This window comes from Fundulus heteroclitus, chromosome 5 (assembly GCF_011125445.2).
Source record: "Fundulus heteroclitus isolate FHET01 chromosome 5, MU-UCD_Fhet_4.1, whole genome shotgun sequence".
NCBI classification, from domain to species: domain Eukaryota; kingdom Metazoa; phylum Chordata; class Actinopteri; order Cyprinodontiformes; family Fundulidae; genus Fundulus; species Fundulus heteroclitus.
In genome coordinates, this window is record NC_046365.1 from 9,564,513 (window position 1) to 9,589,591 (window position 25,079).

Here is a 25,079-nt window from a genome sequence, read left to right on the forward strand (position 1 = left end):
TATATATATATATATATATATATATATACAAAGTCAGACAATGGAAACAATGTAAATAAAGACAGCTATAAGAGCATGATAATAACACAGGTAATATATTTATATATATATATATTTATACGGCAGAAAATGTGCTTTCTACAAATCTTTGGAACAAAAAACAAAAAGCCAAACGAAAAAGCCACATTTTGGAAATATAGGGTACAATAGTATAGAAATATGCACAATATTAATGTGTTTTGCATTAAAATATTTACTATCAACTCACCAACGGAATCTCTGTCTTGCTCAGTAATTGCTGTTGGCAGCATCTTAAATGCAATTACCAACTAAATTATGTTTCAGGAAGACTCATCCATTGCTGGACTCTAGAAAAGATGAAGCATGAGGGGAAAATCGAATTCATCGAGCTCTACAACAAACAGACCATGTGATACCTGAACAGCCCAACTGGGCTGCAAGTAGACGATCTCCAACTGGGTGCAAACGTAACGATAACGTGTTTACAGTGTAGTGTTGCACTTTTTGTAGTGTTCTGTGATGGCCGCACACAGAGCCTGTAGTGAAATTCTGTGCATGACCGAGAAGATGTGAGATATAGTTGGTATATTACTGAAGAGTGTTTGTAATATAGATGCTTTTTTTTTTATATATTTTACCCCCGAGTTTCACTGATGAACCTCCACCAGAGTGGTGCAGCTGTTTTGAACAAAATAATGGTTTTATATTAAGAATGAGAATCATTACAACAGTAATAATAATAATAATAATAATTTGGTAATTTTTTTTCTCTAAACTAATTTCTTTGCATATCATAACTTTTTTTTTTAAAGTTTAAAGGTTTACCATTTCCACATACAAAGAGAAACTTGAGGTAAGGAACAGCTCTGATAACCCCTCCCTCCTTCAGCTTTCCATCATTTCTCCAAGATGCTGGGTTCAGTCTTCCTCACAGCAGAACGCAGCATGAACGGATCCCCATCCCTTTACCACCTGCCGACATGGAGGACGGACTCGAAAATCCACCACTAGGGGGGGGGGGGGGGGATTTTATCATTGCATCATTCTGGTTCAAAAATCTTTTCCAGGTGCTCTCCTTGAAGGCACCTTACTCGTCTCAAGACTGTCTGCTTCCCTCTCACTTTCCTCAGAGTGTGTGCAGGCCAGCCGGCGCTCGGCTCCTTCTAAGGCAGCTGCTCAAATGTCCGTTATCCACATACAGCCTTTGGAAGATCGCCTGGGCTCTGTCCCCAAATCTTGTGCTGCTGAGTGCCGCGGGAATAACAGGGGGGAGACTATAATACAGCCGTGCAATAGAGAAGGTGGCCATTTTTTCAGTCTGATTTTTTTTTCTTCTTCTTTTTAATATGAAGGCGACCCTTCTGTCTTTAATACAGCATTCCTCTAGTTTTGTAGAAGCTTAGATAAGAAAATGTGGGACCGCTCTGGGGTGGGATCTGAAATATCTTCGCTGTGGTCAACTCCACACTTAAAAACAGGGCGCAGTCCACCTCCAGGACAACAGAGGGAGCTCTTTCGGAATAATTCAATGGGAGAGGGGAGGTCCTGGGACATGTAGTGTCTTTTAATAAGGGGCAAATCTACTGTAGCCTCCCCTGTAGAGCGTGGCCTGTGAAAAAACACAAAACAAAAAAAACATTTAGATTATTTGTGTTTGTTTCATGAAGTACCTCGAAACATATAATAAATCTGAATTTTCCTAAGACCTCTTAAATGTTCTCTCACTTAGTTGTGAGATACGTAGAAAACCACTGACTTGATAAAGGGTAACTGTTCTCTCCCCCGAAATGATATCATCTTACATTATAGTTCAGAACTGGAAAACGTACAAATCTAGAAAGTACAAACAGATAGTTTTCAATGGATTTCAACAGTTTTCTTTTAAAGCAGATAAGTAACTTTTAAACACTTTTGACACATACTGGACTGAAGGGAAGGGGCCACCCCAGGCTAGGAGTCAAGGATGCAATATATTTTATGCCCTGGTGATGACAGCCAGACCACCGAGACCACCTCTGGTGTCGGTTGTTTTGAAACATGAAGTTTCTCAGGTAAGACAATGAGAAGTTTTACAGTATTAATTTTTCCACATACAATGGATGTTTGATTCCAGCAGTTGTCAGATTGTAAGCTAGTATTTGAAGCTCTCCCATGGACTGTATGTTGAGTATTAGCTTAAATGGCGCGTTTCTGGAGATCCAGTCTGAGTGGTGTGACAGACGGTGTCCTCAAAACAATGTATGGGTGAAAAATTATTTCCAGTCTAAACGGTAAATGGCTTGTACTTGTACAGCGCTTTAACTAGTCCGACCACCCCAAAGCGCTTTACACTACGGTCAGTCACTCACGCACACATTCACACACCGACGGTGGCGATCAGTCAACAGAGAAGTTTGTTTCCGATTGAAAATGAGAAAGACATCTCTCAATAGATAAAACATAAAACAAGTAACAACTTTAATACTTCAATTAAAATGGTCCCTTAAAAATAAATTAGAGCTTTTGTAATAATCAACAGGAAAGTCTTATTTGGCATTGCACCAATCAAAGCTTTCTAACAGTTGCTGAGCAGCTTTTGCCTGTTTCCACTGGTATTTTGACAACTTGCATTTGGTGATGATAAACAACTCTGAGGATGGGAGGCGTCCTTGCCATCATCTTTAGCTCCCTCCACCAATTCACCAACAAATCAGAGTCAAATATTGACTGAGCTACTCCAAAATGTTAATATAAATTCCAGTAAATACAAAATACGGTAAACTGAAAAGATACCAAATCTAAATCTGCCAGTGGTGTGAAGAATTTTGCGCTTGATTTTACATTCATTTGGTGCACTTGAACACAAGATTATGTATGTGAAAGTGAGACTTTTGGCCACTTCCATTCACTGGTGCTACCACTGCACTAGCATTAGCTAATACAAAGAGTTCTGGTGACTCGGTTATGCAGATTAAGGCAGTGCTATAATCACGGTGCCTCAGAGTAAAGATGCTGGTCAGAACTGCAGCAGATAGCATCTCCATTAATGATGCAGACATTTTTTTATTTTTCACATATTTGTCTCCAGCACTGTGCCAAGGAACGCAGGAGGCACCGTTGACAGGGTAGCGGTATGCTAAACTGTGATTGGGTTTATTAATTATTGTGCTCAGTGACCAGGCTGGGAACTAATTATACAAGCCAATAGTGGATTTCTGCATTTAAAGAGTGAAGATCACATACTAGAGGTAAATTAAACTTTTTTTTTTAATGAGCAACAAACACAGGCATATTTGAATATGAGATCAGGGCTGGAGAGAGTGCTCTCACTTTTCTGTAAGCCCACTTCAGCAGGCGTGATTTATTCCTAAATGACAGAGTTCAGCTTGGCTCGTAACTACCTGGTTTATGTGTAAAAAAAACAAAAAAAAAAAAAACAGCATTTTCTTTTTGTTTCAGCAATTTAAAATCTGCAAATGACCAATCGGTGAAACTAGTGCTATGGTTGGTTTACTGATTGCTCCATGAAATGCAAAATGTTTAATGTGAGGTTCACCTAAACTCACCATGGCTCCAACACCATAGGCTGCTGGGGCCAGCGCAGCATGGTAGGGATCTGTCGTGTAAACTCGTCCATAGCTATGAGAAACATCACAGGATATTTTAGAGACAAACACGAACATTTATACATATAAAATAAACCATGAGACAAGCCAGTGTTTCTTTCATCTAGACTTCTGTATCAATATTGACAGCACATTGTAATTGAATTTTAAGCTGTGAATGTATTTCAGTTTCAGTCACAATTTAGTTTTAGTCAACTTAATCTTAAAACATTTTAGTAGAGTAATAATATTGTAAAAATAGGTTGCCTTGAGCGTGGGGTGATGGAGCAACACACTTTAAAGAAATAAAAAACTAATTTGCCATAACTTAGTTGTAATATTTATCCTAGAATTAAACGTAGTTCAAGTTTGATCTCCTTTCAATACTTTTGTTTTTATTCGTTTACAAAAATCTCTGATTTTTTAGTCACTGTTGACCATTCTGTTTTTATCGGGGGGGTTTGACAACGACAAAAACTATGACAAAAATATTTAGGAACATCATTAAAATGTTCATCTTACTTCTAACCTGTGAACCAGTTCAGCCAGTAGCTGTGGTTCTATCAACGTTTTTTATGCAGTTTGAAGAGTTGTGTTTGAAAAGGTTGATGGAAACGGCAAATAATGCTCACCTGAGGTGGATTTTGGATTTAGCAAAAAGAGTTATTGCACAAAAAAGAGATGGAAACACATATTTGTCGAATAAATTGTGACGTAGCGAACATTTACCTCACATGACTGATAAGCCGTTTCTGCCGGATATTCTCATAATTTGAGTAGAAATGCATTTCTTTCTCTACGACTCCAGACTGCAAGTAACATCGCTGGTTCTAGTTGACGTGACAGAATAATTACAACTAGCCCGATAATAACACACTCCTGGAAACCTCTCTCCTTTTTTCTCAGATGCGTGGTCCATGCTAGTTTACAACCTCTACTTCCTGTTTACGGCGGCCATGCATGACGTCAACTTCTGATAGTTGAGTAGCCTGGTTTAATTTACTCCAACCTAGTGGAGGGAAACAGGCCTAATTCGCATTTTCTTGTTTGCGACATTTTAAGTTTGCTCAAAATTTTAATGACAATTGGATGGGATGATGGCTAGTGTGAACGCCCTGATTTAACACACTCCTATTGCATGCTGGTCTCTCAGCGGTGGATCTAAGATGAACACGTTGGAGGAACAGATCCTAAAACACCTTTTCTTTCCCTGCTGGTTTTTACTAAATGTTTTTAGACGCGTTTCAGAGTGCTTATTTTATCCAATGCTTTGCAATGTCTATTTATACATACTTAAATGTCATTTTATTTCGGTTCGCTGGGCCTTGACAATGTCATGATTTATAATATGAATGTTTTAATAAAAGTGGGTAACTTTACCCAAGACGTTCTCAACTATTGACCCACCTGTCACTGTAGGCTGCGGCTGCGGCGGCTGCTGCTGCAGGAGTGGCTACAGCAGTTGGCTGGGCGTAACGATACGCTGCATAGCCGCCCTGTGAGGAGGCGATGAAGGGGAGGGAGATGGATGAAAGTAAGCGGAAGGAGTGCAGAAGACGACAAATGTAAGGAGAGGTGGGAAGGGAACACAGAGAAAAAGGAAAACATTTGTTCAATCCTCGCTATGTTTCTTCTGCAGAGCAGACGACTAGCAGTGAATCTAAAGGGTTACATTGCCAGAGAAAACTGCTGAGAAGAGCGAAATATTAACAAGCAGACAGTCAGCAAAACTGGCTAATCTGGTGCAGTACAGCATTCACAAGGAGGTAGCTCCGGCTCTGCGCTTCTCTCTCCCTCCCCGACCAACTCAGCAAAAATATCCGTAATTGTTTGTGACGCTTTTCTTCTTCTTTTTCTTTTTTGGTACTAGTTTGCAGCCCCCGACGTGCGTCATCTTCCCCGCTGTGTTGGACAGAGAGGGAGAGAGAGACCTTAAAGCCATAAGTGTGCCCAGCCGCCGTTCCCTTTAAAAAAACGCACATGGTCAGAAAAAGGGGAAGGAGAGGCGAGAGGACTGTGCCGTTATTTATGTTTGCATGGACAGCTTGTTGAGCACACACCAAAAAAAAAAAAAAAGCAAAAAACAAAACTACAGGTGTAAGGAGACAGTCGGATTAAATAAAGAGCAAACACACACACGCTCACGTGGCCGGCAACCAATCACTGACAGACGCGGCATGCTTTCCCAAACTTAGAACATATATTAGGTCAAAAAAAAAAAAAAAAAAAAAAGACACACCACTGCATTCTACCCTAAAGAATCAGTCACGACCAAGTCCCTGCATTCAGGAGCACACACTGGCTGCTATAAGGGGAAGGCTGGCCTAGGTAGGAGCAGAGGAGGACGGAGAGGAGGAGCAGAAAGGGAGGTTGGAAGGAGGAAGAGAATAACAGCAGAGTGGAAAAGGAGTTGGAGACAACAGTAGACTGAGATTTAAGAAGAGCTAGAGACGAACAGAAGCTAATGCAGCTAAGTGAAGGAAGAGAAAAAGAAAGAGGTGAGCTGGGAGGATGGGAGAGGACGGGAGTCAGCCTTGTAAGTACATCAGCATGCTGACACTGATTCAGTTAGCATGCCACAGGTGAAACAGATAGGGAGATTCCTGGAAGGGGTCTGAATCAACCGCATGTCGGACGAATGCCTGCGCCCTACGCTGCGTCCTACTGACCGCCGCTGTACTACAACACTACTCAGCCTCCTGTTTTCCTCAGTTTTACACAATCTCGTTCTTTGAGCTGAAAAGGCATCATTTCACTGAACAGTCCACACCAGGTTATTATTAGTCATATTCATTAACATCTGAATACATCTGAGGTTCTGACTCACTGGCCCAAAAACACAGGGGTTGGACACATTTAACAGGTGAAATAAGTGGATTTCTACTCCACAATTACCACAAAATGATATTTAGGTTTAACTTTTTAAAGGTCAGAATACTAATTTGCTGAAGAAATATTCATGCAGTGTGCTGCAGCGTTCAACATGAAATTAAACTTCTTGCTTAAAGGTATACTATGCAACCGGGGTTGATTTTCCAACGAGGCTCCCCCCAGAGGGCGAAAGTAAAAGTGCACTGTCGTAAAGATGCTCAGCTGTTCTGGTTCCTCCGTCAAGCCAGGCGCGGTTGTTTTGAGCTTAGCAGACAGGCGAACGCAACGAAAAGTGGAAAAAACGGCAGTACAAACAATGACTAACACAGTGAAAGTATGAACATCAGGGTTTCCCGCAGCGCTATCTTGCCGCCGCCTCGCCAAGCCACGGCCGCGGCTGCTGCCTCGCCAGTTTTATTATTATTATTATTATTTTTATTTTTTTTTATGTTGGCGAGACGCTACCGCCTCGCCAAGCCCTGCCCTGCCATAGTGAATGGCAGGGCAAAAACACATGAAGTTCTCGCCGTAAAGCAGACTTCTGTGTGTGCGGGCCGAGAGCTCTTGCAATTGCAAGTGCGGTATTTCCCCTACAGACCCCCAGGGCGGCCGAGAAAACCTTTGTTCGACCTGAAATTACTCATTTAATCATCCAAAACGGTATGGAACACATTAATTAACTGAAAAATGTTGCATAGTATGCCTTTAAGTCTCACTTTTCCATCTAATTCCATACATATAATGTAAATCGAGATTTAAAAAAAAAAAAAAAGTTAAGACAAATAAAACCAACGCTTCATTTTTTTTGGCAAAAAGGTTTATTAAACATTGGAAAACCATCAGCGTTGTAAAGCAATTATCTTACAAAAAAAACGGTGCCTATAAAAAGTATTCACACCCCTTGAGCTACAATGTGTTTTATTGGGATTTCTATCGTAGACCAATGCAAATCAAGTAATTGTGAAGAAGGAAACTGACACAGGGCTTCCAAAAGTTTTAACAAATTAAAAAAATCAGAAGGGTAAAGGGAGGCGTTTGTGTTCAGCTTCTTTTACTTTCTTATTCCTAGATAAAGCCACAGTAAGCAGCGGCCTTCATGTGGCCGTTCATCTAAACTGACAGGACAGGCAAGGGGAAGCCCACCATGACGCTGTCCCGGCTGCAGAGGTCAACAGCTCTGCTTGTGTGCTTTTTACAGGCCTTTAGGAGGATGCAGCCATCATGTGGAGGGTGCTGTGGTCAGATGAGAATACAATCAAACCTTTTCTGCCTCCATGAAAAAAAAATAACGCTGTATCACACTGAAAACACCACCTCCACAACGACACATGGTGGTGGCGGCATCAGGCGGCAGGGATACTTTTCGGTAGCAGGGACAGAGCAGCTTGCCTGGAGTTAAGTACAGGGAAATCCCTTCCAGATCAACATCAACCATCATCAAAGGCTGATCTACAGCTGAGATCAAGGCACATTCATGTGTTCCAATGGCCTAGTCAAAGTAGGAAATGCTTCTCCATCCGGCCTAACTGAGCTTGAGCTGTTTTCTGCCAAGATTATAAGTCTCTTACTTTGAAAAGCTGTCAGAAACATACTCCAAAAGACCAGCCGCTGTAGATGCAGTAGATGGGGGTTCCACGGAGTATTCCACATTTCAGATTATTCATTGTAAAGCCAACGGAAAACCAACAATAATTGTCCTTCCACTTCACAACTACTGTGTCCATCACATTAAAACCTAATAAAACACATGGAAGTTTGCAGTTGTAATGTGACAAAGGGTCTAAAAAAGGTCCCTTAAGTGTGAATAATACCTTTGCAAATTATTGTATATAGGCATCTTAAACTGTGATAGACTGGTGACCTGTCCAGGGTGAACCCCGCCTCTCGCCCATAGACAATGGGGATAGACGTGTTAGATAATGGATGGATGGGTGGGCGTCTTAAAATAAATTCTTGTAAAATGATCACGTTTTGCTGCAAAGTCTGAGGCCATTACTGTAACAGCGACCCCCCCCCCCCCTCACCCACTATCTGGATTTCAATTCCTAAATTATTTATCCACATCACTTGGAGGATTCGTCAAATATTTTGGGAATTTTAGCCCAATTCTTTTCTCCCCCTTCCGTAACTCCACCCATGTCAGAATCCAGTGAGTTAGTAAAAGAAGACAGAGAAGGCAATTCAATCTCAGATGGTCAATAATGTCTAGCAGCACGCAGTCATTGGAGACGAGGAGGATGCACACTGGCTGTCACACAGAGTGTGTAAACCCTACCTGGGCCAATCTGCCACTAATGTCCTGAAACACTAGTCTACAGAGAGAACAGAAACAGCTATTGTCAACCTGGTCTCTCTCACACACACACACACACACACACACACACACTCGCAGCAACACACAGGCACACACTCATGATCACATTGGTACAAACTTACTCCACCAACGCACAGGAACAAACCCCAGAAGAGTTTACTTGGGAACGGGACGGTTTGCAGCACTAAGGATCAATACTGCGTATCACCAGGTGCATTACTACAACCAAAATACTTTTAGAATATATATATATATATATATACTCCATGTAAAAAGATGTATAATTTCAGATTTAACACACAAAAAAAAACGGCCAAAAGTACACGCCTCTATGGGTTTGGTCCGCGCCGTTTCACACTTGAAAGCCCACAGGCAAGCAAAGGAAAATGTAGGTGACGGGTGAAGCAGTGGAGGAGAGGCAGGCATACTTACATAGAGGTCAGCTGCACCGTAAAAACCATCCTGATAGGCCATCACACTGAGAGAGAGACAGACGACAGCAGGGGGAAGGACGGGAGGGTACAGAGCACACGCCAGTGGTGTTTGGAAAACCAAAAAAAGAAAAAGAAAAAAGAAAGACAGAAAGAAAGAAAGCAAAGAAAGAATGGAGTGAAGCGCCACCGTGTGGACAGAGCAGAAAACAACAGACAGAGGAGTTGATGGGGAGGTGAGAAAATGGTGCCAAGGAAAATTGTGAGAGAGAGAAGAGAAAAGAAGGGTGAGATTATTACACACCGTGCAACATGCAAGACTAAATACCACCTCTTTGTATACAGATGCAACCACTTCAGAGTGCTACTACTACTGCTACTCCAGCCGCTGAGACTGGGAGCTACCACAGAGAAACAATCCTCCGTCTGACTGCGTTACAAACTGCGGCCGCGTCGATGCGTGTTTAAACGTACAAGGAAATGGTATTTCAGCGCCGCAAATTATCAAAGTCTTCTAATAAAAATGTAATCAAACACACTGCATGCACAATTTAAATTACTATCTCAACAGGTGAAGCCATGCTTTCAAAGGTCAACAGTATGCTAAATTGTTATTACTGATTTTAAATATAGGTAATTTTTAAAATGCATCTATATAGATATGTCTGTTTTTTTACCCAGGGTACGCAGGGATGGCAGGTTGTGGGACGGCAGCTCTGACGGCGCTGTAGACGGGCCGAGCTCGGCCCTCGCAGGTGCGTTCCTCGAAAGGTTGCAGCAGTGGAAGCGGCGGCTGCTGCTGCTGCTGCCGCCGGGTACGGAAACCCTGGAACTGACGAGAGACGGTTAAACAATGGTGGGGGGGTTTAAAGAAAACACACAGCTTTCATTTATTAATAAAAATGGTGCAGTGTTAACAACGGATCCACTGAAAAAAGCCTCCTGATTGATCCGTTTCCAGAATTTATCCACTGACCGAACAGATTATACGTCTCTGCAGATTTAGCGAAAGCAATGAGGTCAAAGTTGTTTGCCATTTATCCTTACAAAGACGCGTCTCATTTCAGCGTCAGCATGGCGCTAATAAAAAAGCTACATCTCGTCAAAATAACAGCCAGACGAAGAAAAAAAATACATTTAGATGGTAGAGAAAACAGCTATTTTCTCCCAGAGAAAAAGACTGTCTGCAAGTTTTACGGTACGTTCACTTTAATGTGGAGACTGAATATCAACCAACGACAGGACAGCCTACAAAGACGTTGGAGATTGATTTACATGTCATTTTGTTAGAGAAGTATTTGACCTCAAGTAAAAGATGTCTTAAGAGTTGGGGAAGAAAGTTCTGGTGGCAGCTAGAGCAGAAAGACTCTTTGCTAAAGCGCTCACCAGGTTTGGCAGATTTTCTGTCAGGCTGACGTCTGGAAAAGACTTAACGAGGTTGTTCTTCAGACACGCTTCTGCGGCCTTTGTAGGTGGTTCGGGTCACTCTTATTCTCTACTAGCCATTCCTTGACCGTGACCCATCTTCAGTGCTCTGACTCAGGGAAGCAGGTACATGGTCCCCAGGCATTAGCTCCTCAATGCAATCAAGTCCTCCTGTATTCTGAACATACAAAGACGCCTAAAGAATAATTGCTTCCACCTCTCTGCTTCATTGTGGAGATGGTCCTCTCTGACTAAAACTCAGCATCTCTCTTCCACCAATGCTGACGCCCACGAGCTTAAATGATCTCATCATTTCTCCGAAGCGTTCTCTGAATCATTCAGATGGTGGGAAACCTAGGCCATGCCTGTACATGTGGCTCTATGGCCCAGACATACAACTCCATTAATTACCTCGAGAAAACGAGGCAAAACGACGCATTTAACTCCATTACAGCGTCTTGACTAACCAGTAGCGTCCTTGTTGGGTCTGGACCCAAGGCTGTGGGCCTTGAGATGACAATAGGCTCCACCTGTGTACTTATGAGCTGATCCTCCCTCAGCCAATAGGACAAGATCTTGCATGGAGCTTCAGAAGGAGGATGATAAATATTTATTCTGTATTTCTTGAAAAACCAAAGCAATCTTTGTGCTTATGGTCTTGTGTGCCACCCTAGCCCTGTGCAGATCTATGCCGTCCCTCGTGTTCCTGAATAGAAGACAGTGATTAGATGAGCTGGTGTACCGTACCAATCCCTGTGCCCCATGGACATGTAACTAGTTTGATTGTTGGTTGATATTATGTCCCGACTGCATTAAAATAGAAATACCACCAAACACTGCTCACTTCTGTGTAAGAGGGCAAACAGTAAAAGATCATCTTATAAAATAATTGTTTGCCCGGCTTCAGCTCATTTTTTTGCTCTGCCGTCTGGGTCCTCCACTTTTCTTAACCAGTTTAATGTCATTATTACCAGGATTTAAAAGAGTGTCATCAGAATTAGCTTTTTATTTTATTTTATAGTTTTAGTAATATTCAACAGTTTGGGAAAATTAAAAATGTCTCGTTAAAAACCAAGAAGCTTTTTTCTGTAAAATTCAGGATCTGCAGGACATCATTTGAGAAGCAGCCAAAAGGCTGAATCACTGTTACACTAAATATTTGCTATACTCTGGTAAGAATGAAGTTAGTTTTTGATATCTTACCTGTATAGAGCTCAGGACTATACATGGCTCCAACCATAGGACTTAACTTCCAACCAGCTGAAAGAATTAAAAACAACAGTCTTACATAAAGAAGAAACCTGATATCTTCACAACTGGTGACCTAACAAGCTAAATAAACCTGGTAAGTTAGCCAGCGACTGGCTAATAAAAGTCAAATATAAGGTTGATTTCTTTCTGGTCAGAAACGCCCAATGTCAGAGTTAACGATTTTTTACACAGGAACAGGGATGTCCCCAGGCGAACCTAGATGCCGGAGCGGAGCCAAATCAAGGCATTGTTAAATGGGTGGTGATGGAGTCCTAGCCTAAACACAGCCACCTTTCAGTGTTGTGCCTCGCAGTGGAAACACTTTAAAGACAAACTCACCCTGAACAGATTAATACTTAGTTGGCAAATCATAGAACCTTGAGTCTATAGTTGTGAAAAGTCCTTTTGATGCTTTTTTGGCACCAGTGCCACTTTAGAATTAGACAAGCATCAGAAATCAGCATATGGACAAGTCAAAACTGGACTGAAATATTCCACACCAGTTCCAAGTTCTGTAAAATTTGGCATATTTGTTTTGTTTGAGAAAATTATAACCGCACCCTTTACTCAGCTGCATTTGAAGGATAGGTCCAGTCCTGGGTGAACTGGACCATGGGTGGGACTGACGGGGGTGCGGATGCAACGTCCCCCCCACCCCCCACTTTTTCAGCCGCTACGACCGCTTAATCCGTCATTTACATGTTGTAACGTGTTTTTCTGAGCCGTCTTCTAAGGCACCATAGACAAACTGTGCCATGGATCACAGATAGGAGACGTGCTGCAGCTGAGCAGAGCTTCACAATGTGTGTGCGCACGCGTGGCAGCAAACCAGAAAACTTTGAACTTTTTCCAAATAAACTGTAAATTGAGTAATGCTGTTGCAGATAATGTTAGCTAAATGATGACTCGTTAATCCATGCCAGTATATCATGTTAGGCTACTATTACTATTGTTACCTGCGTTGCATCCCTTGCTAGTTAGTTCATGGCGAGAATAGACACAAACATATTTAATTTCTGTGTAGAACTTGTTTGTTTACTGGTAAAATATTTACTTTCAGATATCATTCTGCATTATTTGCGTTCTTAAAGGAAGCAGGAATATGTCCTGCCATTTTTCTTGATCTTGACTAATTGTTCACATCTGTTACATTTGTCTACAATGTGGATTTTAGTATTGTGTCACTTTCAATGTTCATGCCGATAAATTCAATTATGTGGCTTATTGCCGTTACCTCGTCACTCCCATTCCACATCATATTTGTGTCATGTTCAATTGCTAATGGAATTTCTACCATTTACTTACGATTGCTGTAAGCAAATAATTACAATAAGTTGCTCATAGGAAGGAGTTTTTCATGTTCAGTGTTTTCATTTGGCACCTTATGATCTGGCTACTTGACCTGTGGATGTCATTGTGTCACTCAACCAGAGTTTGGAAGCTACTTTAGAATTTGTTTAGTTTAAGAACGTTAGTCGGTCCCCCGGTGTTGGACTGAGGCTGTTGGTGATTATGTGGTTCATTAGCCACTAAGGAGAGGTGCGACTGAAAGCCAGAGGATGATAAGAAATCAGTCAATAGACCTCTAAAAAAAACTATGTCCACCTCACTTCTGAGATGATGGTAATGCCCTTAAACTGGACGACAGGTCATGTTTAACGTGAATTTGAAGTTGTTCAAAGTCTGTGAAGCAGTGAAATTTACCCTCTTTTTAAATTTGAATGTGTGCATTCAGTCAACAACAAAAATGCTGATGGCTTAAAATCTGTTAAAACCAGGGTGTGATGTAGCAAATCTATGGCAACGATTTTCATTAAAATACCAGTCTATATAAAAGCCATTGACTTTACTCAGCTAGAATTTTTTTGTCTTTCGAAAATGTAGGACAAGAAGAAAAGTCACAATAAAACGTTTTTCAAGCCTTGGAAAATTGTAAAATAAAACTCTTTGCTTTTTCCAGACTTCAAGACATGGGTATCCCCGACCTTCACACCAGCAATTTATTATATTAGAAATATACACAGGACTGGTTTTACAGTCAGCAACTGTAATAACACTAATAGCCAGGGTCCTCTGCAGGATTTATCTTTCATTAAAAATCAGCATAATTTCTAATTTGAGCGTAATTTTCACAACTTTTAGTGGCCCATTACGCTGAAATGCACTGGTGAGAAACCCTGATAGCTGCTGCGATATGTCAAAGATAAAAAGATAATCTGGAGGAGGAGTAATCTACCTTTTTTAGATAACTGCACAGTATTTACTGCGGGCATGAGTATTAATGAGGGATTAATTCATGCAACAACACAGTAATTCTTACGGTTCGCTAAGGGACTGATGTCGGACTTTCAGGACTCGCATCTTATGAGACCATAAAGACTATTTGCACGCTTTAAGCTTCTCAGGAAGCACGTTGATCAGCGCAATCAACTGATTTAATCTATAGATATATAAATAGATAAATAATAAAGACACTAAAGATTCTTGATTTTTAAAGAGCTGTTTTGTCATTTTTTGTAGGTTGGGAGTTAATAACCTAAATCTCTCTCTTCAGTAGCTGGAGAATAGTTGTAGCATTTCAGTAAGCAACTCTGGAACCCCGTGCTGTGCAGGAGAAAATGTTAAAAGGTAAATTTTATTCTAAAAAATAATAAAATACAATTTGTATTGTACTAGAAATGGAAAAAATAAAGGGAAAATCAATGTGTCCCCAAGTTTAGCTTAGATTAACACATTAGGCAAGGCAAATTTATTTGTATAGCACATTTCAGTACAGAGACGATGCAAAGTGCTTTACCATATGGCAGCGCTGCCAGGCCCTCTCCATTAGAGTACGGTGTGGTCATTTTCTTATTTGTCATCACTCTGGCTGTGGCATTATTGACCTGCAAATCAAACAAAAGGTTCAGGAGCCAATTTACTCTTTTTTTTTTTTTGAAGTAGAGACAACCAAAAGTCAGAAAATATAAACATCTTAAAATGAATAAACTTCCTTAAACTTCTATGACAAACAGTTGAGCTTTCACAGAAAGCCTCTGCTTTTCATGTGAGGCGCCGTCAAACTTTTAATTTCCGACTTTAACCTCGACAAAAGGTGTTAATTCTGTTGATGAGCAGCGATGGGATTTCATGCATGCGCTTCTTTTGAAAGAAGAACCACACTGAAAGTAAGGATCCCAGTGAGTAATCAGGCACAAACATTGCAACCGCTGGCACATAGAACAAAGAAAAGAACCAAATATATTTTCAGAGTAAAAATAAAGGCATTCAAAAAGAAATCCAAGACCATTATCTTGCTGCTAAAAAGGAGGGGACAAAGAAGGTGAATTAAGCAGCAGAATCATCAGTTAAACAAAAAGCAAAACAAATAATAAAAAAAAAAGACATCAATCCAAGAGTTTCTACACAAATTACAGACAGCCAACAAGGAGCGCATCACAACATCAGAGGTAAGAAAACTAACCAATTAGCAAGCATCAGATGCAGCGAATAGACCAATCGGAAACAGAAAAGAAAATCGGTTGGATTCCCTCCCAGTCAAGAACATCATACAGAAGAGGGAGGAGGGAGGGAAAACAACAGAGAAGAGGGATGCAGGGGGAGATGCCGGTCCACACGAATGAAACCAGAAAAGCAGACGTGAGGTGGAGAAGAGCGAAGGTGAACGATCCATTCAAATGTGCAGTTCCTCCAACCCCCCCAAACCCCCCAAAAACAACAGGATGCGATACGACACTCATATCTGATTGTTTCACTACATCCAGTCTAAATGTACATGAGCCATGATGGGCGTTATGATGGTTGGTGCAAAAACGGGTCGGAGAGAGAGAGGATAGGCCAGAGAAAAGACAGAGAGGAGGTGGGGGGATGCAAATAGAACTTCTCAAATAAAAAAAATAATAATAAAAAAAGAAGAAACAAAATGAGTTCAACCAAAACAAAAACGATCAAACCATTGCTGTGAAACACTGCCGGGCATTTCAGATCAGTGTCGCACACCAGAAAACACCTTGTAGCACAAAACCAGCGACACACACCATCCAGAACCAAACTGATCAAAAAGGTAAATCAAGGACACCTCCTCACAGAAATCAGAACAAGGCAAAGCTGATTTCATTTAGGTTTGCCACAAATTTTTATTTTTTTTTGTTTGTTGGTTTGTTTCAGCTTTGCTTTAAAAAGAAACCGGCCCCGTTCGGGTACCCGGGCTACTCGTCCACAAACACAGCTCTGATTGAAACATGAAGGCTGCAAGCCTGCGCTTCCACAACAGTCTGAGCACTGGGACAGGAAGTGATAATCAAGCACTACAGCCCGCCGTGAGATGCGCACGGCTATTATCCCCTCTCCGGTAGAGCTAACATAGCACTCATGCTTCAGCATGCTCTCCCCGCTAATAAGGTGCAAGAATGCAGCTATTGGCTGACACATGACACAGAGAGATGACATAGTACTACATGACGTCATACAGATGACCAGAGAGAGAGAGAGAGAGTACACCATGCAGGATACAGCTCACGAATTAAATGCTTTCAATGCAGTTAGAGAGGTGATTGTAATGAATGCAATAAGAAGTGGTAGTCGTAGTTGTTGCACTTGCAGATAGATGCGGTACATTCAGTTACACAAGTGGCCTTATTGTAATGCCATGCGGTCAATGGCTAATCTCCTAACAGTTTCATTCGCCACCTCCCCAGTCAATCACAGGATTAGCCAATCGGGTTCTGTTCCACCAATCAATCAGTCAATCAGTCAAGCTCCCTGCAGCAGGGGGAATCCTTCATTTGGGTGCATTTTATTTGGCCTGGGCGCATGGGGTGGGGGGAGGGGGTCATTCAAAGATGATGCCATGTGTACACAACTTACCGTGGTCGGGGGAACGGCGTGAGGACACGCGAGCAGTTACCGTGGAGACTGACAACAACAACAACAACATACAAAAATCATCAGGGAAATCGAGAAAATATGTGTAAGAAACAAAATGATGAACCAAAACGAAAAGAGGAAAAAAAAAAAAAAACTAATAAAATAGGAGGAGGGGGGAGGGGGGACAAAGAAAACGAGGCAATGAAAAGCAACCCCCACCCTGTGGTAGAAAGGAAGTGATGTCAGAGGTCACATGTCAACAGTCCCCTGCAAGTATCAGCCAACAACCTAGCCTGTATAGCCCACTATGGAGACAGGTCGAAGAGGTTAAAGAAATGGGAGGAGATGAAACTCAAGGGACACCATACAATGATCAAATAAGGAGTTACAAGTCTAATCTCTTTCTTAGCCGTTTGAGCCTCTCACTACGTCTCCAGGCAGAAAAATGAACAAAGATATGGGGGAGGAGGGTGACAGACAGCCGGACTGGCCGGGTGAAAACGAGTGCAGAGAGATGGAAGAAAACCTATTAAAAAAAAAATACAGCAAGGAGAAAGAACGGCAGCTATGTACGGCACTCTCTTCACTTCCTTTTCCACCCTACTTTTTTTTTTTTTTTTTATTCTGCACATCTACACAGACAGAGAGAAGAATGCAGGACATCCAAAGAGCATGCAGAAGAGCATCAGGTTAAAAAAACTAAAAAAAAAACAACAAAAAAAAGGAGACGTTTTCTGCAGCACGGTTTAATATCAACAGCTCGAGCAAATGGCAGAAAGCACGGCGTGTTTTTCCCTCTCCGAGGCCATTTGCAACTGAAATCTGAGCTCATGCTGAAAAATTAAAAGGAAAACGATGTCACAACAAAATGCACTTCCATGAGATCTGGTGTTCGTTTTCAAGCAGGGTGTGTGTAAACAGTAAGCCTGTTTTTATTGTTTAATCAACCATGTTGCACATATGATTTTTTTTATTTCCATTCAGTAAATCAAAAATGACACCACACTTCTCACAGCTTCATTCCTCAACTCCCGCCCCTGAAAGAAATGCCCCCCCCGTCATGCATCGGTCTCTGAACACACCAAATATAAAAGCTGCGGCCTCATAGAAGTCGCTAAGAGTTAAGTGACAGAATGGGGAAACCTCCAGCCAACTCTGACCTTACAGCACCTCACTAAAAGTATTCACACCCTTTGAACTTTTTCACGTGTCGTCGATTTACGACGTCAAACTTCTGTGTATTTTACTGGGACTTTATGTGAAAGACTCGAAACAAACTTCACAAATTGTGAAGTAGATGGAAAAGGATACACGGTCTTAAAACTTTGTTTTTACATATAGAAATCTGAAAAGCGTGGGGTGAATTTGTATTCAGTCCCTCTTTACTCTGACACCCTGAAATAAAATCCTGTGCAACCAAGTGCCTTTAAGCCGGGCGTACACTGTACGAGTTTTTGACCTTTGTGGGCCGATTCTTCAGTCGTGCGAGAACTTTTTGGATCGGGCCGAGTTTCAGCTTCATCATGTATCCTGCGTCGTGTAGCATACAGGAGGTAAAGAGGGACGATTCGCCTCTCACGACCAACTCCCAATCAGGAATCAGACGGTCGGTTGAAAATCAAACATGTTTAAAATTCAGTCGGCCCTCGTGAGCGATTGTGAGCACATCCTGCTGTTGAGGCAGAGTTACGAGCGTCTACGAGCCGATTTTCCCTAACCTTGCGCACTGCGCAAACAAGGAAATTCTTCGTCTTCTCAAACGAAAACATAGGAGTGGAGAGAAGCATGACGGCGGTACGTGTGACATGGAGTCAAACTACAGAGGAGTAACTCGCCAAGGCAGCGCGTTTCGTTCTAGTGAGCCTCATATTTAACAGTGAGCATCAACACCGCCTTTTTCTTCTTCTATTGTTTACATTGGGCCTCCGGGTAGACAAGTCTGAATACAGTGCCGCACAGTGTGAGAACAGATATGGTGAGAAGTGAACTTTTAAACCCTGCGGTTTCGTCGTACAGTTTGAGCTGTATATGAGTACCACGACTGAAAATATCGTACAGCGTAAGCCCGGCTTTAGTAGTCACCCGAATGGTGAAGGGAGTCCACCTGTGTGTGATCTGATCTCAGTATAAATCAGTGGGGCTTCTGTATGTGACAACAGCACCCCCTGCTGTTTGGTCTGTACCTGCGGTCAGTAGTATAATAATTACTATTAATAAACTCTTAAAAAAGTACAAAAACCTAATGTAACTAAAGTTTATCTTTAATATTAATGGCTTAACTATTATTTGGTTCATAGCTAGTCAAAGGTTTATGGCAGATATGAGTCAGGTAAAAGAAGCTGCTAGCATAAAAACCTGCGCAGGCAGGTCTTTAGTGGCGAGAAGTGATTGTTTGGGCGGTGGAGCAGAAAGTAATACATCCTGTTTGCAGTTTGTCTTAAGGCGTGAAAGGGACCCAGCGGATATGTGGAACAAGGCGCACGATGAGACCAGAACAGACATGCAGAATGCTGTGTGCGGAGCCCCTGAACACACCATCCCTACCACTGCGGCAGCGTCAGGCGGTGGGGATCGTGTACGTTCAGCGAGCTGGTCAGAGCTGATGGGGAGATGGATGGTGCTAAATACAGGAGAAAAGCCACCAGGAGCCGCTAAAGGCTGGAGACTGGGGCGGACGGCTGGAGACAAATGCAAGCCACGCTTTTCAGACTTTTTTGTCAACATTTTCCTTCCGCCTCACAAACATAAAGTCATAAAAGAGCGCGTTCCAGTTTGTGGTCGTAACGGGACGAAATGCGAAAAGGTCCCAAGTGTTTGAATACTTCAGCGGGAAACTGTACGTTCCAACCATGCGACACCAGCAGGCACGATTTTCGTTCACAGGGGAAAACAAGAGAGGCTCTTAAGGTCTCCTCCAGTCATAAAAACACAACCAGAAATCAAAAACGGCCACTCATCATGATCATGGAAGAAGTGATGATGTGGATGGAGAAGGTGCAGGGAAACAGAAAAAAAAAAACAACAACCAGATCCTACATGCTGTGAGAGAAGCAGCAGAAATCGCCAGCGATGGAGTCGTAGTGACGTCTCACCAGCCATGCCTGTTGTGTAGCCACTCCACCCAGCAAGCTTTGCAAACCACACAGCTCAAAGATCAAGGTGCAATGGAGAGCCCACAACACCAACATCATCAACAACAACATCGACGACTGGAGGTGCCGTCATGAGAGAGCGTGCGGCGCCGCTGCACCATGCTATAATGAAGCCAGGGCGGGGGGGCGGGGGGGGGGGAGACATAGAACAGCCACGTGGAAACCGTCTCTGGGGCAGAAACCACCATAATGGTTCTCATTTGTCATTGCTAGGAATGGAGGAGAGACAGGGGAGAGAATGGACACTGCCTCTGCAGGGCTGGAGACTCACCTCGATTTTACGTCCTTCCACCAGCGTGCCGTGGAGCTTCTCCCTGGCCCTCTCTGCATCTGCGCTGGACTCAAACGTCACAAAGCCGAAGCCCTGCGAGGAGAGGAGAGGAGTGGAGGGGAGCGGGGTGGATGCGGCAGAACAGGCAAAAAAAAAAAACAACAGTTCAGTTCCTATCAAGGCGCGTGTGTGTTAGACAAAAACTGAAACGCTGGGAGGGTTCATCTCGGCCGTCCTTACCTTGGAGCCCCTCTCGTTGAAAATGATCTCCACATCAAGGATTTTGCCAAATTGCTGAAACGAAAGAGACGACGCAGGGAAATTAGGAGAAGCCTCAGGGAGTCAGCACCGTTCAACCACGGTGATCTGGCACCGGGCCAGTACGGGCTCTCCCGCATCTTTCTCTCCACTGCCGAAGCAGTTTGAGCGTAACAAAATGTTCCGGCTCTAAAAAAGGCAGAGGCGACGTCCGGCGCACTGCAAGCAGGAGCGCAAAGGAGGAGCGTTTCCGTTCACTTACCCCAAACATCTGCCGTAGGTCGGGGTCTCGGAAGCGGAACGGGATGTTGGACACGTGGAGACGTTTGGGCGTTCCCTTGGCGTCTGAGTCGTCCCCGGGGCCCCCGCCGCCCCCCCCTCCGCCTGAGCCAACTCCAGACTGCCCGTCGATCTGAGACGAGCCATCAGACTGCAGGGTCAAAGACACAAAACAAGACACGAGGCGGGTTATCCCACTGATTGCCATCGGTTCCAGATATTTGTTCCTATTATGGAAGCCTGAGTAGACTAACTAATGACAAACAAGAGGCGCTAATTAGCGGATTATTGCTCTGATGATTCGCTTTGTAAAGACAATGCTTTTAAATAACTATTTCAATTGTTTACCAGACAACAGATCAGAAGCGCATTAGGGCTGAAATTACACACTATATTACCAAATCATCACGAGAGTGGGATATTAACACAACGCCATAGGCCACAAGGTCAGGTTCAACCACATCTTATTACCACTTTGGATGAAGAGAGGAAACTCTGGCTCCTTGGAGGCAACATGAAGAGATGAGAGCGGCTTTAGACGTTTGCCCAGGACATGAGCAATGGATGGCACCAGGCGCTAAGGCTCTGTGCCGTGCTTTGTTTTTACTTCAAAAACCTGCGACGGATAAAGTAAATGCCTGTTACGAACTCTAGAGCGGCCTGCCAAGGCTGATGCAGAGCTGAGAAGCAGCTGAACAGCAGCTGCACCGCCTCTCAGAGCAGGACTGAAACGGGACAATATTCAAATGAATCAGACCCGGCCTGCTGATTAGGGGCATAACAATACATCCACCCACATCCATATATCCATCGTTAATAACGATTAACGATCCAATCGATGCGAAACGAAAACATCGATCCATATTTGGGATACGGCTTTATTTTGAAATTCACATTGCATGTGACTATAAAGAACAGCTGATTTATAATAATTATTATTATAACAATGTTTTTATTTGAATGCCTGACGTCTGTAAGAGCTCAGAAATAAAATGGTAAGTCTTTGGGGGTTTTTTGTGAGTTGATATGAATGTAAATAATAGCGTTGGATGGGCAGATGATATCGCATCATATCCATTGCAGAGTTGTGGACTAAATTTAAAGGAAATTGTAACAGCTGTGACAGACTGGCCACCTGTCCAGGGTGCACCTCGCCTCTGGTCCATTGACAGCTGGAGATAGACACCAGCACCCCCCATGACCCCATGAGGGATAGGCGTGTTAGTTAGAAAGTTAGTTAGTTGGATGGATGGATGGTTATAGACTTTGTGATATCAGCGATCATCGTATCGTCACCCAAACAAACCGATGGAACATCGTACCGTGATAAAGCTGAGATTTTACATCCCCACCTCTGATCAAAACATTTTTGTGTTTCATGCTGTTAACAGAAGGAGCAAAATCTCATTATTCTGATTTAATTTTTCTATGTTAATGCTAAGAAACCTAAAATCCTCCGAAATAACACGGCCGCTGTTCAGTTACTCGCGCTAATCGCTAATAAAAGCTGGTTTAAAATGTCGACTCCATAATTCTTTTCATTTATAGCAACAGTAAAACCCGGGTTTACGGCGACTCCTCTGTCACACGGTGCAACGACCACTTTGCTCCTAAAAAAGGCAACGAAGGAGCGCTCCTGGTAACAGCAGGTCAAAGGATCGGTCTGTCTGTGTTTACAGCAGCAGATTAAAGGACGTTTTAGTAACTCCATTTTTGTGGTAGACCGATTGACAGATTTAGTGGATTTATCCGACTGTTTGGTCTGAACCAATTTATGTTAGAGAAATATCCCTTGAAATAAGCCGGTTAAGCAAACAGAAGCAAGGAATCAAGCAAATGTGGAGAGTAGATTTGTGAGAGTTGCTGCAGTGAAAGTAATGCTGTTGATCGCCTGAGAGCCTTAGCAGAGTTATTTAGCTGATTTATCGTCAATAGTGCAATGATTCAAAGTAAGTACGCACAGCACAGACTGGAGAGCATGTTCTTTTAAAGGGAAGTAAAAGAGAAACATATCCGTGCAATGCTAACTAAATTCAACCCAACTTGTTTACCACTGTTAATTCAGTAGAGTAAGCGTGTAATAGTAAGCAAGTATTTCTCTGTAGTAAAACGCTTGAAAGGAATCCATCTAGGTTCAGGACAAAGACATTAATGGAAATCTCTGGAGCGTCACCAATCAGGCTTTTCCTGAAAAATACCGATTTCCGCTAACTGTCGATGTCTGACCTGCCGATTCCAGAGTGGACGGGTCTGATGTGCTTTTTCAAATACAACACATAAGAGGAGAAACGTGATGCAAATTCTTTCATTGAGGGAGCAGTTTTGAATCCACCCATAAAGGAATTACAACATCAGCTCCCTACTAACCTTCCAGACATGTGTCCTTTGACTTCAGCAGATCTAAAAAGGGGCATCAAAGAGCACACTGCTTGTTTGATGTGTTTATAGACCAAATGTGGTGGGAATTAGGGCTGAACGATTTTGGAAAATAATCTAATTGCGATTTTTTTATCTTAATATTGCGATTTAATGCAATTATTTATTTTCAGTATAATTTATCATGTCTTTTTAAACATATTAGGGCTGTACGATTTTGGCAAAAATCTATACTGCGATATATTTCAACCATAATTGCGCTTTAATTTTAACTTTTCTCTACATTAACCTCAAGCAACAAAAATGGCCTGTAGGTAAAGATGTTTGTAAACAAGGACTATTTAAAACAAGTAATTTAACAGCTTTTATTAATCTGAATATTATTATTCAAGAGAATAGCTTGTTGAATTGGACATCAGTCCTTGTGCAACCAACAAACAAGTTTATGTATTAATCGGTTTCATCGTATTTAAGGCTATGGTGAGATTCCTGAAAGTTTCTGTGAAAAACAGTATGATTACATAAACTCTAAAACAAATAATAAAATTAGATTATCTCACTGCTGCAACTCTCTTCCCTTCCATGTGGAGCCAAACCCACTTTAAACATATCACTGACAGCAAAAGAACGCGTCTTATCCGTTAATTGCTACAATGCCAAAAATCGCAGACCTCTGCGATTTGAAAATTGCGTTCTTTAAAATTGCGATTATATTGAAAATGCCATTAATTGTTCAGCCCTAGCCCTGGAATTGTTAGTTTATAGCATTTAATGAAAGGGGGGTGGGGTGGGGGGACTCTCAGGTTTTCAATATTTTCCCTGACGATCAGAGATGATCTAAACCGGAGGATTCAGATCCAGATTGACTGAAGCATCTCCAGAAATCCAACATTGAACCTTTAATCGCTCAACAATCTGATTTAAGCACATAATGTTCCTCTCTAAATAATGTTTTCATGAGTCCCTTCATAGGATGAATCCCTGATGTGGGCCACGCCCACTCACCTGGCCGCTGAGGCTGTTGGCGGCGTTGGCGGCGCCGCTCCCTGCTCCGCCGGCTTCCACGGGGCCCTGCACAGCACCCGCTGCGTACAGGCTGCCCCCGTAATCCAGAGCCAGGCCGTTCTGAGGAGGCGGAGGCGGAGGAGGTGGGAAAGCGGAGAAGGGTGGGGGTACGAGTCCCTCCTGACCGCCAGCACTATCCTGGGAGCCCTGTGGACAGAAAGAGAGCAGAGTGAGCGGGCGGCAGCAAGCTAAGGTAGCCAGCTGGCCAAACTCCGCTGCACCAACCCAAAACACTCCAGGACCATCTCCCCGGAGCCTTGGCCTAAAAGTCACGCAGACATGGTGGATGCTAAATTTTAATTTTTCCCTTCCTGTGCAAGAGCGTGCATGTATCCGCAGCCCCCCCCCGCCCATTAAATATTCACAGCAGCCACATCTATTATTGAGGGTCAGATGCCTCCATGCTCGGTGTATTGCACAACCAAGAGTCTGACGCCTGAACACACACACACACACACACACACACACACACACACACACACACGCCTCTGCGCTAAAAATCACCTTTGACACGCAAACACCCACACACCTAAGCGCTCACAAAAGGACCAACTGTGATTATGGACGTCTGCCCAAGTATTTCACACGCAATTAGCCCCCAAGATGCTAGTTTAGGTTACCGGCACACAGTGGAAAACAATGCAGACATCTGCAAACACACAGCGGCGCGCGCACATTCCTGCCTGCTGGCAGTGTGGCACGAACACCCTAAATGGTAATAGTTAGTGAGCAGGGAAGGGAGAGGAAAAGGGGGGGTATGGTTGATGATAAAAGGTGGTGACTGATGGAAGAGGCATGCTTTGCCTCTGATCCATAGCTGCAGAGATAAATCATCCGTCACTGTCTTTCACATCTATTTATATCTCTTGAGAATTCATGGGACGGGCAATCAATTAAGACGCTGCAACAAACTGG

At 42.8% G+C, this 25,079-nt stretch overlaps 1 protein-coding gene across 1 annotated transcript in view; it reads right to left on the minus strand.

The window, feature by feature from the left end:
* Window positions 1–638: 638 nt before the first annotated feature.
* Window positions 639–25,079, minus strand: part of rbfox2 (RNA binding fox-1 homolog 2) — a 61,472-nt gene continuing 37,031 nt past the window's right edge. The window contains 12 exon segments of the mRNA XM_012877631.3: window positions 639–1,630; window positions 3,567–3,639; window positions 5,013–5,101; window positions 9,223–9,268; window positions 9,899–9,969; window positions 9,971–10,053; window positions 11,850–11,906; window positions 14,695–14,782; window positions 20,187–20,279; window positions 20,427–20,480; window positions 20,707–20,874; window positions 24,105–24,311. Of these exon segments, the coding sequence (XP_012733085.2) occupies window positions 1,586–1,630; window positions 3,567–3,639; window positions 5,013–5,101; window positions 9,223–9,268; window positions 9,899–9,969; window positions 9,971–10,053; window positions 11,850–11,906; window positions 14,695–14,782; window positions 20,187–20,279; window positions 20,427–20,480; window positions 20,707–20,874; window positions 24,105–24,311 (1,074 nt within the window). The 3' untranslated portion in view covers window positions 639–1,585.